Consider the following 19,531-nt stretch of genomic DNA (forward strand, 5'->3'; position numbering starts at 1 on the left):
TGTTCTCAAGAAACTGCTGATATTGCCTGGAATCCATGCGACCCTCACCTTTCACAAGATTCCCAGTACCTGCACTGGTCCCACAGCCCCACAGCATGATGTAACCTCCAACAAATTTTCAGTTCTTTTTCCGCCATGCATACCACCCTCCAAATAACTCAATTTTAGTTTCATCAGTCCACAGCACCTTATTCCAAAATAAAGTTGGCTTGTTTAAATGTGTTTAAGTTTTAGCATACCTCAAGTGACTCTGTGGCGTGTGCACAGAAAAGGCTTCTTCTGCATTACTCTCCCATACAGCCAAAAATGGAAGACCACTGTGCCTGTGGTCTTCCATTTCCTCACTATGTTCCTCACAAGAAGATGCAAAGAGGGAAAAAACCTGCAGTGGGCCATCTTTACCTTTTCTCATAATTGGATTCACCCTGTGTATGTAGTTCAAAGGTCAATGAGCTTACCAACAATTTTTGTTCCCATAATTAAAGGTATTCAAATCAATAAAAGGACAAGGGTGAAATGTATTCACCTGCCTAATTTTGTTTAAAGAATTATTGCGCATCCTATAAACATCACTGTGTTCATCTACTATATGATATATTTAACTAAAATTGCTGACGTGTGTGTGTGTGTGTGTGTGTGTGTGTGTGTTTAGAATGGAATCTGGAGGGGAGATCAGAATGAAACCAGGACTAAAGAAATGTAAGTTAACACACTCACACATACTCACACACACACGCACACTTTACACACACACTCTCTCTCTCTCTCTCTCTCTCTGTATCAGTGCAGTGTGTGTAATGTGTGTTCTTGTGTTCAGGGTTCTGTGATTTCACACTGGATCCAAACACAGTAAACCGTTATCTCTCTTTGAGTGAGGAGAACAGGACAGTGGTGAGCGGAGAAAAGCAGCAGCCATATCCTGATCATCCAGAGAGATTTGATTGGTATCAGCAGGTTCTGAGTAGAGAGGGAGTTACTGGGCGCTGTTACTGGGAGGCTGAGTGGAGAGGAGGAGGAGCTGCTGTAGCTCTGAGTTATAAAACCATCAGCAGGAAAGAAGGATCAGACTGTGGGTTTGGAGGAAATATTAACTCCTGGAGTCTGATCTGCTCTGATAACAGTTTCTCTGTTCATCACAATAATAACAGCACTGCTCTCCCCCCTCCTCCCTCCGGCTGTAGGAGAGTAGGAGTGTATGTGGACTGTCCCGCCGGCACTCTGTCCTTCTACAGAGTCTCCACTGATACACCCTCACACACTCTCACACACTTACACACACCCTCACACACTCTCACACACTTACACACACACTCACACACTCTCACACACTTACACACACTCTACACCACCTTCACTCAGCCCCTCTATGCAGGGATTGGGCTTTATGGTTCTGGCTCCTCAGTGACTCTGTGTAAAATAGAATAACACTGTGTGAAAAACGTGTTCAAACTGATTCATCCATCTACAGTTTATCACACTTTTTATGAATATTGTAATAAAATGTATTTTTTATTTTAGATTATTATTCTTTATTTTATTTTTAGAGTTTATTATGGAGTTTTTTTATCATTGTTACATTGTTTATTGTTTGTGTCATCAGTTGTTTTCGACTAGTCCGAAAAAATCTTTTAAGGTATCTACAGTACAAACACCAATTTTATTGAGCCATCAGTGTTTTTATTGTAAAGTAAGATTCTAATTTTACCCATGCATCAGCACTGACCATTTGCAAATCCAGAAATTAGGTCTGAAATATGGGGCAAAAAAATTCCATTTCTGAAACTCTTAAATACCTCAGGATTTTTGCTGCAAATGTCTGATTAAATATATAATTACATGCTGAAGTTCAGTATCTGTTTTATTGCATACTTTATTATTATCTTACTTTTACCCTGTTCTTCTATACCCAGAAACCCACAGGATAGACCACCACAGAGCAGCTATTATTATTTAGGTGGTGGTTCCTCATTCTCAGTACTGCAGTGACACTGATTGGCAGTGTATGTCATATATTTTGTCTCTGTATGTGAATCTTTTAGCTACTGTAAAGAAAACAGGTGGGGTCAACTTGAAAGCATGAAGTCTCATGCTAGTTCCTGCTATCCGTCCTTCTGTCTGATGGTCTGAAGATGAAGACACAGTGCTATTTTCTGGGTTTAAACTTCTGCTTTTACATGTACAAACATGAAATCGAGGAACCAGATTGTTTAATTGTTTAGTCCTCACAGTTATACAGAACTACCCAGTCACAGAACCTTCAGTAGCTGTTGAGAAGAGATTCAAGCTCCAGAAGAAGAATGGGAACGCTGCACCCTCAGATTCTGATTCTGCTCACACTGACCGGTATGAAGCATTATTACTTTCTCTGTCTGGGATTCTGATATGCAGGAGTTTGTACTGCAGTTGAGGAATAGTGATTGGGTTCGTTCTACCAATTCCTATAAAACCACAGATAAAGTGGAGAACTGTCTCTTTTAGTGTTTGAACTGATTTTAAAATACAGTATCAGCTCCAAAAATGTACAACAATGGATTACCTTACTTAAGTAGAAATGTTGGTTATCTATACTTTACTGTTGTAATTATTTTTTTCAGACGACTTTTTACTTCTACTCCTTATATTTTCACACAATTATCTGAACTTTCTACTCCTTACATTTTAAATTAGACTTGTTAATCCTATTTAATTTCAGCTTGTTCACATTCTGTCTTCTCATCGTTAAATTAATCGATGAGATTAAACCACTTGAAACCACTTTCCAGATAAATCTCTTCATTAGGATCAAGTGAATTTGAGTTTGGTTGGATAAGAAGTATAAACATCTTGTGTTCATCAAGTCAAGTCAAGTAGTTTTATTGTCAATGCTGCATATGTACAGGACATACATAGAATTGAAATTACGTTACTCTCCTTCCCAATTTTACAGCAAGTACAGATAATGGATAATAAAGAAAAATAAAGAAAAAGGGGAGACACTATGTGTACAATACAGCAGCAGGGACACAGACATACATGAGACAGAACAAGGTGCAGTAGTGGTGGGGGTGAAATAGATATATAAATAGAAATAAAAAGAAATAAATATATAATCTAAATCTAAATGAGTGGGAGACACTATATGTACAATACAACAAAAACACAATAGACATTTGTGAGACAGAAGATAATAGTGCAATATTAATGGTGATTAAGATCAAGTGACAATATAAATAGAACCCGTATAACAGTAGTGCAATGTTGTATCTAGCTTAAGGCTGGTAAAGTTCTTAAAGTTCCCAGTTCTTGGGGAATTAAAGTGTGTATGACAGTGCAGCGTAACAGTAGTGCAGGTATTGGGTGTGTAGTGCAGGTCCTTTTACAAAAGTTACAGTACTGTGTGTGTTCTAGTGCAGAGTTTCAGTACTGTGTTGGTGGGAGGATGTGGGGTCAGGATGATGAGAGTGTGTGTGCTGTGGGCAGGATTGGGATGGGGGGTAGTGCGGGAAGAGAGTTCAGCATCCTCACAGCCTGATGGATGGGGCTGTCTCGCAGTCTGCTGGTCCTAGACCCGAGACTCCGCAGTCTTCTCCCTGATGGCAGCAGGCTGAAGAAGCTGTGTAGTGGGTGGGAGGGATCTCCTGCCAGACGGAGGGCTTTCCGCGTGAGGCGGGAGCTGTACAGGTCCTGAAGGGAGGGGAGAGAGGTGCCAACGATCTTCTCAGCTGCTCTCACGATGCGCTGGAGGGTCCTGCGGCAGGATGCTGTGCAGGCCCCGTACCACACGGTGAAACAGCTGGTCAGGATGCTCTCGATGGCCCCTCTGTAGAAAGTGGTCATGATGGGGGTGGGGGCTCCAGCTCTTCTCAGCTTGCGGAGAAAGTAGAGACGCTGGTTTGCCTTCCTGGCCAGTGATGCTGAGTTGGTGCTCCAGGAGAGGTCCTCTGTGACGTGCACACCCAGGAACTTGGTGCTGCTCACCCTCTCCACAGCAGTTCCGTTGATGGACAGAGGAGTGTGCAGTGTGTGAGTTCTCCTGAAGTCCACAACAATCTCCTTAGTCTTCTCTGTGTTCAGAGAGAGATTGTTGTGTTTGCACCAGGAAGCCAGGCGGCTCACCTCGCTCCTGTAGTGTGACTCATCGTTGTTGCTGATGAGACCCACCACCGTCGTGTCATCCGCAAACTTGACGAAGAGGTTGGAGGTGTGTTCTGGTGTGCAGTCGTGGGTCAGCAGAGTGAACAGGAGGGGGCTCAGTACACATCCTTGGGGAGCCCCTGTGTTCAGTGTGGTGATGCTGGATGTGTTGCTGCCAACCCGCACTGCCTGTGGTCTACCAGCCAGGAAGTCCAACAGCCAGTTGCACAGGGAAGTGCTCAGCCCCAGACTGTCCAGTTTGTGTATGAGCTGTTGGGGGATGATTGTGTTGAATGCTGAACTGAAGTCAACAAACAGCATTCTGACGTAGGTGTCTTTCTTGTCCAGGTGTGTGAGGGCTGAGTGGAGAACAGTGGAGATGGCATCATCGGTCGAGCGATTTGACCGATATGCAAACTGGTAGGGGTCCAGGGAGGAGGGGAGTGAAGACTTGATATGGTGCATGACTAGTCGTTCGAAGCACTTCATGAGGATGGGGGTGAGTGCAACCGGACGATAGTCGTTGAGACAGGATGGCGATGCCTTCTTAGGGACAGGGATGATGGTGGTGGCTTTGAAGCATGTGGGAACCACCGCCTGACTCAGAGAGGTGTTGTAGATGTCCGTATAAACCTCTGCGAGTTCCCAGGCACAGTCCTTCAGCACACGACCAGGAATGTTGTCAGGTCCAGGAGATTTTCGAGCATTGATCCTGCTGAATGCTCTCCTCACACTGTCTTGGGAGAGCGTTAGCACCTGGTCACCAGGAGGAGGGATGGATTTCTGGGCGGATGTGTTGTTGAGTGGCTCGAACCTTGCGAAGAATCCATTCAGGTCGTTCAGCAGAGATGTGTCGCTGTTGCAGGTCTGTGGATGGGGTTTGTAGCCTGTGATAGACTGAATCCCTTGCCACAGGTTCCGTGTGTCTCTGCTGTCGCTGAAGCGTTGGGATATCTTCTTGGAGTACTGCCTCTTAGCTTTCCTGATGCCGCGGGACAGGTTGGCCCTGGCTGTCCTCAGGCCTGCCTGGTCTCCAGCTGTGAAGGCTGCATTTCTAGCCTTCAGGAGCTTGTGGACCTCTCCTGTCAGCCATGGCTTCTGATTAGCCCGAACAGTGATGGTCTTGAGGTCGGTTACATCATCAATGCACTTGGTGATGTAGGCAGAGACAGTTTCTGTGTACTCCTGAATGTCCGTGGAGTTGTTGTGGGTGGCAGCCTCTCTAAACATGTTCCAGTCTGTTGTGCTGAAACAGTCCTGAAGTGCCTCTGAGGAACCCTCTGGCCACACTCGTACCTGCTTCAGAACTGGTTTGGAGACTTTAACCAGTGGTCTGTAAGCTGGCATTAGCATAATGGTGAGGTGGTCAGACGCTCCGAGGTGGGGGAGGGGGGAGGCTCTGTAAGCCCCTCTTTTTGTAGTAAAGACCTGGTCCAAAGTGTTGTTTCCCCTGGTTGGAAAGTCTATGTGTTTAAAAAGTCCAGAAAACACACTCTTTGGGTCTGCATGGTTGAAATCTCCAGCCAGAATGAGAAAAGCATCTGGGTGTGCTGTCTGCTGCTCACTGATGTACTGGTACAGTTCATTCAGTGCTTCACTCCTCACGCTGTTGTTGGAGGTCGGAGGGATGTAAACAGCAGCGATCAGCATGGCGGAGAAATCTCTCGGTAGATAGAACGGACGGCATTTGATAATCATCAGTTCCACTACCGGTGAGCAGTGTTTACAGACCACAACAACGTTCCGACACCAAGCATCGCTGATGTAAACACAGAGTCCGCCGCCGCGGCTCTTACCTCCGTCAGCTAGCGCGCGGTCCGCCCGATAGCATGTTAGCCTCTCCAGCTGAACGGCATGGTCCGGGACGCTGTTGTTGAGCCAAGTTTCCGTGAAAATATAAACACAACAGTCTCTCACGGTCTTCTGAGTTGACTGAAGTAAGCGGATGTAGTCCAGTTTATTGTCCAACGATCTTACATTCGCCAAAAGCATGGTGGGGATAGCTGGCTTGTGTGGGCTAGCTGCTAGCCTAGCTCGGATACCTCCCCGCTTACCGCGCTTCTGCCGTCTCTCCCGCCGCCTGTGGCGCTTCCATTGTGGGCGAGCTGCAGCGGTGGGGGTCGGTGGGGGTGCGGGTGTCCGGAGCACGCCGCAGGCTCGCAGCTCTTCTCGGAGATCGCGGTTTAAATCCAAAAGTGAGTTTCTACCGGCTTCCAGCAGAAACTCATGGCTGTAGGTGCGTTTCAGGACGTGAACGCACGATAAAGACGTACAAAAACAGGACAAAAAACACGAAAGCGCTGTATCCTCGGGAGAGCGAGAAGCCGCAGCGTGTGCACGCGCCGCCATCTTAGTTTTTTTCATGTGCCCTGGCTGGTAATGATGGACACAGGTTGGGATGATGTAGTTTTATTTGTAACTAATACAATAATATATATATATATATATATATATATATATATATATATATATATATATATATATATATATTCCAACTCCCCAACCAGCTCATCCCATGCAAGTATTGGATAGAGCTCTATCATTCCAGAGAACTCAGTTCCACTGCTCCACAGCTCAACACTGGGGGATTTAAACCCCTCTATATATAACCCACCCTGGATTTAGATTTTCATAGGTTGGAGAAAGTGGACATGGTGAACAAACAGACCTTCAGACTAACCAAATTACTCAGTCTGCTGAAGTTCTGCCACAGGAGGACGAACAACTGTACGTTTCTGTCCACAAAACACTGAACAGATCTAAAAATAAGTAAGAACCAGGTCCCAATGTAATGGCAAATTCTTCGTTAAAAACCATTGGTTTAAAAACTGTGCTACTGACCTCTACTGGACTGTAGAGGTACTGCTAGGGGGTCACTGGTCAAATATTTAGTAAATTTAAGATGTGACATAAAATAAGAAATAGTTATTTGGAGTGTAAAACTAATGTATGCATTTAAATGGTTAAATGGATGTAACAGTGCTGTAAAAGCAAATAATACACGTTTAAAAGGACCTAGTTTAGATTTATCTCCAGAACAAACCCAACACTTCTATATTCTGTAAATAAGGTGAGATAAATAAATACAGATTCCCACACTGTCCTATAATGATGCTCTGAGGATGTTCAGTATATGTCACTAAGGAACTTCATGAGTTAAAGTGAAAGACAGACAGAGTTCTGTAGAGAACTTTACACAGCTTTTAGGGTATGGGACACAAAAAAACAGCACCATGGGTTCTTTTGGCGGTTTTATTTTAGTATTTTATAGCTACTTGTGGATTATATTAAGTAAAACAAAATGGGGGAATGTGTATAAAAAATATTTTTATATAAATATATTATTCTTATTTGTATGTATTTATACATATTTATACAAAAATATATAATACATGTACTTTTTAGCTAAAATAATTCACTGATTACAAAGAACTACACATATTTATATAGAGAGGTGTGTGTGTGTGCGTGTGTGTGTGTGTGTGTGTGTGTGGTTTTAAAGCAGCTGGGTTAATGAACTTGCCCTCTCTCCTCCGTGACTCTGTGACTACTATTTATATAGTAAAAATATATAAATAAAACAAAAATAGAATAAAATCAAATAAAATATAAAATTAGAATTATAACATGCGCATAGCAGTATATAGTAAATATATTTTATATAGAAAACAGGTTTTTATCATATTTAAGTTGCACACAATGTTTAAATGTGTTTTGAGGTGTTTAGCTTAGTGTTTTTTTTTTGCATACTATCATCCCTTTATCTCAGGCACAACTTAAAACAAAACTAGAATAAAAACAAATAAAATATAAAATGCAATTAAATTATTAAGATATTACCTTAAGCATTACTTAAAATAGAAGTAGAGTAAAATCAAATAAAATATAATTTTGAATGAAATAAGAAATGTACTGTGCTCATACCAGAATTATTTTTTTATATACCTTAGACAGAACTTAAAATAAAAGTATTCAATTTAATAAAATAAGAAATGTAATGTGCTAATACCAGTGTTTAATTATTTTACCTAAGGAATAACATAAAATAAAAGTAGAATAAAATCAAATCAAATATATAATATAATAAATAAGAATATAATGTGCCCATGTGAGTTTTTCATTTTTACCTAAGTCATGACAAAATAAAAGAAGAATTAAAGTAAATAAAATATCAAATTGAATGAAATAAGAAATATAATGTGCTCATACCAGAATGTGATTGTTACATTAATCATGACTTAAAGTAAAGTTAACATTAAATCAGATAAAATATAAAACGAAATAAAATAAGAAATATAATGTGCTAATACCTGAATTTCATTCTTTTATCTGAATCGTGACTTTAAATTAAAGTAGAATAAAATAAAATATGAAATTAAATAAAATAAAAAAATATATATAATGTGCTCATACCAGGATTTCGTTCTTTTACCTTTCATGACTTTAAATAAAAGTAGAATAAAATATAAAATTAAATTTAAAAAATATATAATGTGCTCATATCAAAATTTCGTTCTGTTACCTCAGTGATGACTTAAAATAAAAGTAAAATAAAATAAAATATAAAGATTTATATAACATACAAAAACATAAGGTGCTCATATCAGGATTTTTTTCTTTTACCTCAGTAATGACTTAAATTAAAAGTGTAATTAAATAAAATAATTCACGGATAGCAAAGAACTACACATTTTTACATATAGAGGTGTGTGTACTGTGTGTGTGTGTTAGTGTGAGTGTGTGTGTGTGTTAGTGTGTATAAGTGTGTGTGTGTGTTAGTGTACTGTGTGTGTGTTAGTGTGTGTGTTAGTGTGTGTGTGTGTGTGTGTGTGTGTGTGTGTGTGTGTGTGTGTGTGTGTGTGTGTATGTGTGTGTGTGTGTGTGTGTGTGGTATTAAAGCGGCTGGGTTGATGAACTTGCTCTCTCTCCTCCGTGACTCCGTTTCCCGCTTTTTTTCCTCTCTACCTCTTTGCTCGGGAAGAGTCTGAGGCTGAAACTCCACAGGCTGAAAAAGTAAGTTAACTACGGGCTAATTTCATTTAACTCGATTGTTCCTGCTAAATATACCGATAATCAGTTCAGTACAGGATTATCTGGTACATTTTTCCTCACAAATTAAGGTAAAAAGTGTAAAATAGTGAAAAACTGAGCTGGTGAATTCAGCTAGCTAACATGCTAATTTAATATCAGATTTAACACTTTCTGTTAAACTGGTAACCGCAATATATCAGTGTATCATTCATTAGATTTACACCTGTGGCTTTATAAACACAGTTTTACACTGTATTCACACTTTAGACCTGATTTTAAAGGTGTTTTAAAGGGATATTTGTTTATATTACTTTATTTTACCTCAGGTATGACTATGCTAATTCCAGGATTTCGGTCTTTTATCTTAGGCCTGCCTAAAATTAAGGTATAGTAAAATCAAACAAAATTTTAAATTGAAAAAAAAAGAAATATAATGTGCTAATTCCAGGATTTTAGCCTATTCTTTTACCTCAGGCATAAGTTAAAAGAAAAATAGAATAAAATCAGACAAAAAATAAAATTGAGTAAAATAAATCATATAATGTGCTAATTCCAGGATTTTATTATTTTACCTGTTCTGACTTTAAATAAAAGTAGAATAAAATAAAATGTAAAAATTTAATCAAATAAAAAATATTACGTGCTCATACCAGGATTTCATTATTTTACCTCAGGCATAAACTAAAAGTAGAATAAAATCAAATAAAATATGAAATTGAATAAAATAAGAAATAAAATGTGCTAATTTCAGGATTTCATTATTTTTCCTCATGACTTAAAATAAAAGTAGAATAAAATAGAATAAAACATACATTTAAAGCTAACATGCTAATTTAATGCAGATTTAACACGTTCTGCCAAACTGGTAACTGCAATATATCAGTGTATCATTCATTAGATTTACACCTGTGGCTTTATAAACACAGTTTTACACTGTATTCACACGTTAGACCTGATTTTAAAGGTGTTTTAAAGGGATATTTGTTTCTATTACTTTCTTTTACCTCAGGTATGACTGTGGTATGAAACTCAGTGAGTCTGTAGTTATTCAGTATTATTATGATTTATAGAGAATTAATTCAGGATTTATTTACCCAAACTATTTAAATAACCCTTTCAGGCTTTTAAAAACTATTTTTATAAATTGTATTATTTTTTATAAAAATGTAACTATTTTAAATGCAATAGATTTTCAAAATGTACACTCAGGTGGACAGCATACATGTAGGTTTTCAGCTACGGCTGATTATATTATTAAAATAAAATAATGTTTAAATAAAAACCCTAAAGGAAAATGTAAGAGTTCCTGCAGCTTATATACAGATACTCACAAGTGCACAAAGATGTAAGAAAATAGTTTACTACCTTAAAGTTTATCTGTTTAAATTGTATTTCTATATTTTAAGAGCATGACTTGTGCAAATAAAGCTGTAAAATATTAATCTAGTATAATTTAAATAATTATAATAATTATTATATATATTTTGGTAGAACACCATTCATACATAAGTGCAGCTTAAAGTTCTTTACAGACCACTTCATAACTAATAAGGTAAACATTTTATTACAGTAAAATTATGTTAAAATTGGTCAACTGCACATAATAATAATAATAATAATAATAATAATAATAATAATAGTTGTTGTTGTTGTTATTGTTATTATTATTAACAACAACAACAATAATAATAATAATTATTATTATTGTTATTATGATTGCTCTTTTTATTATAATAACAATAATAATATTTAATCTTATAATAATAATGATAATAATAATAATTATTATTAATCTAATTTAATCTCAATAATATTCTCATGTTACTGTTATTTCAGATATAAATGGCCTGGCAGAAATAATTGATGACTAATTGACTATTTGAAAAAATAATCATGAGATTAGTTGACTACCTAAATAATCATTAGTTTACCTGAATAATAGCCAAATGCCAATTATAAAAAAAACCTGTAATTTAATTTAACAATTACTTTTTTTTAGTGTTGCCCACTGCCTGTGTTTCAAAAAATATAAAAAAATATCAAATTTAAATTTAAATTTAAATATAAAATATTAAAATATATATTTGATTTTTATGTCAGTTCTTTTTACAGTGGACCAAACTTAGTGTGCCACTATTTGATTTCACATCTATTCTTATTGTATTGCTTACTGTACTGTACTGTATTGTAAAGTATTTCACATACCAAAAATGCATTTAGGGAGTTGATTATGTATTTTTCCTCCTGCAGGGACTATATAGACCTAATATGCACAAATATTGTTTTGCAGTTAAAGCATTGGACATTACAAAATATCTAACAAATTTTGTGGTTAACAAAAAAAGCAAAAAGAATCCAAAGTCATACTCTATTTAAGAAAATATAAAGTTACACAAAAACACATTTGGTGGTTGAAATATTCCTAAAACACATGATATCTATTTTTTTGTGGACACGCAGATGATCGTAATTAACTACTTACAGATCAGTATTTGAACACTGCAGTAATTAACTTTAGCTTTTAACTTTCTGTACACAAAGTGTATTTATGCTGAAACGGACAGGACAAAAGTTTTGGCACAATCAACTAAATACTTTTGTTAATATTTTGCTGGTATAATAAAAGAGGGAGTTAAAAGTAACTGGATTTTAGAAAAAAAAAACATTATATTGTACTACAGTGATAAAATACAGTACATTTACCAGCTACAAAAATCCACCCACAACCTCATTCATCCCACAGCAGAAACATCCGAAACTCCACCCCCAAACTCTGACTGTTACCCAGCCAATCACCAGCCTGCTCTGCAGGTCATGTTTCACCTTTCCTGCCTGTGTCTTTACAGATTCATGAATATTCAAACATTACATAACATTGTGAGGTTTAATTGGCTGGCTGCAGCGAAAACCTGACAGAGGCTCCGCCCACTCACTGTCTATTGGCTCTAAGAGACAGATGGGGTGGGACAGAGATACCTGAGCAGGTGAGGAAGAGAGAGAAAACGAAAGTAAGTTGATCCTCCATTACAGAAGAATAAAGAAAGAGTGACGCAGTTTAGGAGAAACCAAACTAAATTCAACCAACACGATTCTACAGCTGTTTATTCTCACTGGGTAAGTTCAGAAATGTGAAGAATGTAGAATACTGATCTGTAATTTAAACTAATTTAATTTAAAGTTTATTTACCTGTCGGATTTCAGAACTAGGCCAAACACTATACCCAAGTGGAGAATGTAAAAAAATCATATAATGGCTCAATATTTCATACAATTAAAAAAAAAAAACACCAGTTATCTAAGCACATCTGAGTTATATTTGAGTATCATTTATAGGTGTTTTATGCCGAATCTGATTAAAATATGTCAACAGTTTAACTACCTAAATTAGCCTTGTTAGCATTGACCCAGGTTAGCATTGTTAGCATTGTCCCAGATGGGCACATGTTAGTTACACAAGATGGAAACATGTCCACAGGTAGAAGTTGGACAGTACTGTGTGTTTGACTGACTAGACACTTATTTAAATTATCTGATATCAATTTATATAAACCTGACACTGATTTAAAAAAAAAAGATCAAAACGTGCTATAAATTATGTTCTTAAAGTTACTAAAGCCTGCTAGAAAAAAAAATAGTAACAAATTAGTAAATGATCTATAATTCTATCAGTGTTTTCCAATCCACCTTAACTTCTGCTTTTACTACTGCTGATAGAGGATGTTGTTAGTAGTGTGATTCTGAATTCTGGGTTGAACAGAAAGCTTTTCCAATATTTTGAGTAGAACATCCAACCTGTAGGGTAATTATAGTTAAACATCTCCTAGAGAACACAGCACAAGAACATGAAGGAAGTATTTGTCAGATACAGAACTGTTGTTTTAGAAAAAAATCACAAAGTGAAGAACTAAAACAGGTCTAGATCAGGCCTAAATCAGGGCAGATACAGAACAATGTCGGTATGTAAACATGCTGAAAAAAACTAAAATATAAACATATAGTGATAGTTTTTTATTAAAATCATTTTAATATTTGTCAGCATGTGTAATTTTGGGCTGGGCAATGTATTGTTAATATCATTATATTCAAAACGATTTTATACCAGATATTAAAAATGACAGTATTGTAATTTTGTAGCTGCTAGGGGTGGCGATATGAAATATAAAATATCACAATATTTCTAGTATTTTTGCGATAACGATATTCTTGGCGTTTTGACAAAACACTGAATTAAAAAAAATATTTCAAGAATACACTACTGCAACAAAATGAAAATTAAATTTTATTATACGATACTAATAATAATGCATCCCATATATCTCCATATTTCCAGGATTAAAGTAAATGATACTGGACAGATATAATCTAGAATAAAGTCTCTAGTAGATATAAAATGGGAAATAAAAACAGTGTGAATTTTTCTTTTGCTAAAAACAGCAACAAAGTAATACCCTGATGTGATAATTAGGGATTTCAGGGTATAATATCGTTCACCATATTACAAAATGTTGACGATATTATTGCATTCGATGCGACGCGGCACACCTCTTGTAGCTGCTACAAAAGTTGCCATCAGTTACGATTGGTGTAAAAGTAGATCATAATTAAAATGAGCAGCATGACAATTTTATTTTACCCTCTCAAACAACATTATCTGGTGTGGTGTGATGTGACAGTGGAACGTCACATTAAAAATACATGTACAATAAGATATTTAGTATTAAGTAAGTAAAAAATAAAGGAAAAATACAACAATTTTAATAAGAAAATCAAAATAAATAAAAAAATATTTTTGTTTCGCTGATAAAGGTATAAAAGCACATGCTCCAAAATAAACTTATAGTAAAAAAGGAAATATGTTTATTTAAACAGGGTAAAAACGCCATTTCTGTGAAAGGTGTGGTCATATGTAGTAGCGTTTTTTTACCAGCAGGGGGTGCAAACGGACCTTGGGGCAATTAGATTATTTAAAGAAATATTATTTATTATTTCTTATGCTTTATAAAAATTCAAAATGCACGTCTTAATTGTCAGAAAAAGTCTTACAACAGTTGCATTATTTTCATTTTTTAATAATGTTATTTAAACCTGATCATATGTTAATGGTTCTTAATCTGTTCACAGGGATCTGCATGTTCACTGAAGCGCCTCCATGATGGAGCCTCATAACTCCACTGATGGAGGAGAACCCTCTGATCCAAAGTGAGTAACTTCAGGAGTGCATCAATAGTTAGTAGGAACGTATGGTCAAAAAATAAAAAAGTGTAATATTAGTTCAAAGGCTGAATATTGAACACAGAATACTGGATTTTACACAGGTTTCTAGTAGAACTGAACAATATACTGGATTTTTATTGTATTGTGTTAAATGTTTTTAATGTATTGAAAATATTGTTTTCACATATCACCCAGTTCTATCAGTTCATCATTATTTACACTAAGGGCTTTAATACTGTTCATATTGATGTTGAAATTGTACCATATTGACTGAAAATAAGAAATATGTATATAGATTATTGCCACATAGTTCAGTCCTAGTTTCCAGTACTTGTGAAATTTTTTATCAAAATAACCTAAATATATTTTGTCTTGCTCTTCAGAAAAAGCCATTTTTGAACATCAGACCAACAAAGCATGTCTAAATGTCATTGTCTACACTAAAAGGTTTTTGTGTCTTTAGTCAAAATGTGCTAGGGCACATTTTAAGACAATATACCTTATTGAAGAAAGTGTTAAACTAACTTCTGGTAATCTAAATATCTCTATGATTATCTCATCTCCACCCAGTGGCAGAGGCAGTCCACTTCTTGGTTTGTGTTCTGAGTTTACCACTAAGTCCCATCTCAGATATTTTGTAGAGGGGGTGGTTTCTTAAACAAAAACAATAATTGTCTGTATTATAGCTTCAAATAAATAAAGGATACAAAGCAAAAGAAAATTCAATTTATGTGTTTACTTTGCTTGTTTGAGTCTCCGTTCCTCTAATTGCTCATGATCACCAATCTACAGCTCCTTTGTGAAAACAAATATATAAAAAAGTGCTATCCAGATGGTTTTATCAAAGGAAATACTTTCTCAACACATTGCTTATAAATTAACTGTTTTCAGGGTGAAGAGAGCAGAGTCCAGCGGTGAGCCTATGAAGAACTTTAGCAGTGCAGGAAGAAGCTCTGAATCACGGTACATCACTGCACACAGTAAAATTGTTAAAATGTGTTCAATTCTCTAACTTGGCTTCACTACAACAGGGTGCCAGTTTTTTAAACAAATGTATTATTCAGGGAAGGAAACTGTAATTAATAAATATCTCTTCTTGAAGAAAAGAGACGAACTATTTATTTTAGTGTGCTTTGTTCTCTATCATTAATACACATTAAAGGGCTGTACTTTTTGATTCAGGAAGGTTAGCTACAGTGTTGTGGTTTGTAGATCTCTTACTGAAATTGTGTACAATATGCAAACCAACACTAAAATCTCTGGAAATTACTTATAGCTTTAATATTGATAGATACCCGTTCCACAGTTAATGTTCTCAGATACTCTGGCTTTTCTCTGTTCTTCTTTCTGTTCTTCATGCTTAGTGTAGTACACAAAAATCACGACCAGGGGTACGTTTCCCAAAAGCGTAGTTGCTAACTACGTTAGCAACTTACATAGTCTGGACGATGCAGCTGCGACGCAGGTGTTTCCCAAAAGCGTGGTTGGAACTATGGAGGTAACCACGTTAGTAACTTACATAGTGCGAACCTTAGTTAAGCTACTCAGGTGTTTCCCAGAACCGTGGTTCCAGCGAATGTTCGCAACTACCGTGGTTCAGCTGCGTCGTTCCAACTACAGCTCTAGACCTGTCCTTAGGAGCTTAGTTCCTGGTTATTAGTGCAGACGATGCACGGTAGGATTCAGAAAGCTGAAAAATCACATTAATATTGCTGCACGAGGATTTAAGATATCAAGTGTACCTATTTTTTATGTTTGTGTTAATTACATTAATTGAGCCACTTCACTTTTACCCATGTGCGCCCAGGTAAAATAATAAAATTCAGTCCGTTTTTAATGTATGTCTTTAACATTTAGCCTTATTTGGCAAACATGAATTCAGTGTAGTCTAAAGAGTGCACTGAAATGCTCTTTAGCTAAAATGTATTTTAGAGTCTTGGAAAGATGTATGTCAATTATTCAAGCAGGCATCTCTTGAGTAAAGATAACTTGTGCTGTGAACATTTATGAAATCGTTAATAATTATTTTATATTATATTTTATATATATATATATATATATTATATTATTTATATTATATTATAATTATACAGGGCCAGACAGAGTGTGAATAAAGAAAATTTATTATTTAGCAATACAACGTGTGTTTCTAGGCCTATACAAATGTTATCTATTAGTATTTGTTAAATAATATATTACAGGAAACACGTAGAAATATGTAGGCTACATTAATATATATGTAAAAAATAATAACATTAATTGCCATTATGAAAAAAAAACATTAAGAGAATAAAACCACGACTGGGATTCGAACTAGGCTTCCATCCGGTGTTCTGTCGAGTTTTGCTACCCTGTCAAACCGTACTACCCTAGTGCATATTTAATTTTTAAATATAAAATTGTTAGAAAAAGCCCCATATTTAAACATGCTTTCGGTAGAATATTTGGAAAGCCTGAATCAAAATATCAGGAGACAGTTTAGGGTTATTAGGGGTGATTATAAACCTTATTTTTTATTGCTAACTTATTATTACTTTCATTATCATCAGCTGTCATTTACGCATTTGTAATACTAGAAATAATGGCAAGGGGTTTCTGGTTGTTTAATGCACCCAAAAAGAACAGAATTACCATAAAAAAACAATAAATAAATAAAAAATGTTTCCATGCTGGTGTTGAGAAGCACATCTCGATGGGTTGCACAATTCGACAGAACACTGCGCGCTGCACGTCGTAGGCGCTCTGCTGAACCACTGAGTAACACACATTTCTCATGTCTCATTTGAATAAGACTCATTCAGAATGGTGATTATTTTATTTAAAAAAAATATTGCAATAGCAAATATGTGTATGCTTTTTTAAGTAACACTGTTACAAATAATAATTAATATATAGCAATTATTGTCTACATTTTACTTGCAGTTCATTGTTATTTTATTAATAGTATTGTTGTCCGTTATGTTCTGGTGATAATTACAATATAAATAGCCTAAATGATACATTAGAAACATATTTTTGGCATAATATTTTAAAGATTGTGAGTTTTGCACGTTTTCTGCTGGGAAAGTCTTTCCGAACACGTCTGGAAACACTTAAGACCACGGTGGTTCAAACCAACATAGTTCAGACTTCTGTGGTACCAACAAAGTACGATGATTTCGGGAAACGGTCGTACTTCAGATGTTAGTTAGTTTAACGATGCATCGTACCACGTTAGTTCAACGCTAGGCAGTGTTGGGAAGTAACGGATTACATGTAACGGCGTTACGTAATCAGATTACAAATTATAAGTAACTGTAATCCGTTACAGGTACTGCTTCAGTAAGTGGTAATCAGATTACAGTTACTCTGCTAAAATAAAAGGATTACATTGCGGTACTTTCCTATTTTTGCTCTTCCAATTCAACACTGACAAAACGCAAATAACATTTTGCGGTGAAATCGCTCTGGGGTGCGTTTCCCGTACAACGACGGAGCCTAGCATTGAACTAACGTGGTACGATGCATCGTTAAACTAACTAACATCTGAAGTACGACCGTTTCCCGAAACCATCGTACTTTGTTGGTACCACAGAAGTCTGAACTATGTTGGTTTAAACCACCGTGGTCTTAACTAGGGTGTTTCCAGATGTGTTCGGCCAGACTTTCCCAGCAGAAAACGTGCAAAACTCACAATCTTTAAAATATTATGCACAAAATATGTTTCTAATGTATCATTTAGGCTATTTATATTGTAATTATCACCAGAACATAACGGACAACAATACTATTAATAAAATAACAATGAACTGCAAGTAAAATGTACACAATAATTGCTACCCACTGTGCAAAAGGACACTGGGCCAGATCCGTTTTGAATTGTGCCGGATCTGGGCCAGATCCTTTTTGCTATCTGGGTATATATTAATTATTATTTGTAACAGACAGTGTTACTTATAAAAAGCATACACATATTTGCTATTGCAATATTTTTTTAAAATAAAATAATCACCATTCTGAATGAGTCTTATTCAAATGAGACCTGAGAAATGTGTGTTACTCAGTGGTTCAGCAGAGCGCCTACGACGGTGCAGCGCGCGGTGTTCTGTCGAATTGTGTAACCCATCGAGATGTGCTTCTCAACACCAGCGCCCATGCGTGGAAACATTTTTTATTTATTTATTGTTTTTTTAATGGTAATTCTGTTCTTTTTGGGTGCATTAAACAACCAGAAACCCCCTGCCATTATTTCTAGTATTACAAATGCGTAAATGACAGCTGATGATAATGAAAGTAATAATAAGTTAGCAATAATAAAAAAATAAGGTTTATAATCACCCCTAATAACCCTAAACTGTCTCCTGATATTTTGATTCAGGCTTTCCAAATATTCTACCGAAAGCATGTTTAAATATGGGGCTTTTTCTAGCAATTTTATATTTAAAAATTAAATATGCACTAGGGTAGTACGGTTTGACAGGGTAGCAAAACTCGACAGAACACCAGTCGTGGTTTTATTCTCTTAATGTTTTTTTTCATAATGGCAATTAATGTTATTATTTTTTACATATATATTAATGTAGCCTACATATTTCTACGTGTTTCCTGTAATATATTATTTAACAAATACTAATTGATAACATTTGTATAGGCCTAGAAACACACGTTGTACACAGGAAATTTGGCAGTGTTAAATCAACACTGTTAGTGTAAAATTAACACTTATTAGTATTAAACTTTACACTCTCAGTGTTAATATAACACTAACAGTGTTGATTTAACACTGCCAAATTTCCTGTGTATTGGCTAAATAATACATTTTCTTTATTCACACTGTCTGGCCCTGTTACCTCCGGAGGATAATTAGGTAATTCAAAACACCTGCTTATTGCATATCTTATTCACAGAGTGCATATAGCACAGTGGGTTTAAAAAAAAATATTACCTATTTCATAAATGTTCACAGCACAAGTTATCTTTACTCAAGATATGCCTGCTTGAATAATTGACATACATCTTTCCAAGACTCTAAAATACATTTTAGCTAAAGAGCACTTCAGTGCACTCTTAAGACTACACTGAATTCATGTTTGCCAAATAAAGCTAAATGTTAAAGACAGACTGAATTTTATTATCTTACCTGGGCGCACATGGATAAAAGTGAAGTGGCTCAATTAATGTAATTAACACAAAC

At 36.0% G+C, this 19,531-nt stretch overlaps 2 protein-coding genes across 7 annotated transcripts in view; both read left to right on the top strand.

Annotated features, from left to right (window-relative positions):
- LOC125780488 (NACHT, LRR and PYD domains-containing protein 12-like) overlaps positions 1–19,531 on the top strand; it is a 543,312-nt gene that overhangs the window by 316,687 nt on the left and 207,094 nt on the right. For 2 of the 6 annotated variants that reach the window (XM_049468297.1, XM_049468299.1), the window contains exon 13: positions 955–1,493. The exons of 2 other annotated variants lie outside the window; for them this stretch is intronic. In XM_049468297.1, coding sequence (XP_049324254.1) covers positions 955–1,425 — 471 coding nt within the window. In that variant the 3' untranslated portion in view covers positions 1,426–1,493. Of the gene's footprint in view, positions 1–954; positions 1,494–19,531 lie in introns of those variants that run through there. 2 more of the 6 variants (XM_049468298.1, XM_049468306.1) reach the window with 1 other exon arrangement.
- The window catches only part of nek11 (NIMA-related kinase 11), a 144,096-nt gene that overhangs the window by 11,552 nt on the left and 113,013 nt on the right, over positions 1–19,531 (top strand). The window lies entirely within an intron of this gene.

The sequence above is a fragment of the Astyanax mexicanus genome, chromosome 1 (assembly GCF_023375975.1).
Source record: "Astyanax mexicanus isolate ESR-SI-001 chromosome 1, AstMex3_surface, whole genome shotgun sequence".
In the NCBI taxonomy this organism is placed as follows: Eukaryota; Metazoa; Chordata; class Actinopteri; order Characiformes; family Acestrorhamphidae; genus Astyanax; species Astyanax mexicanus.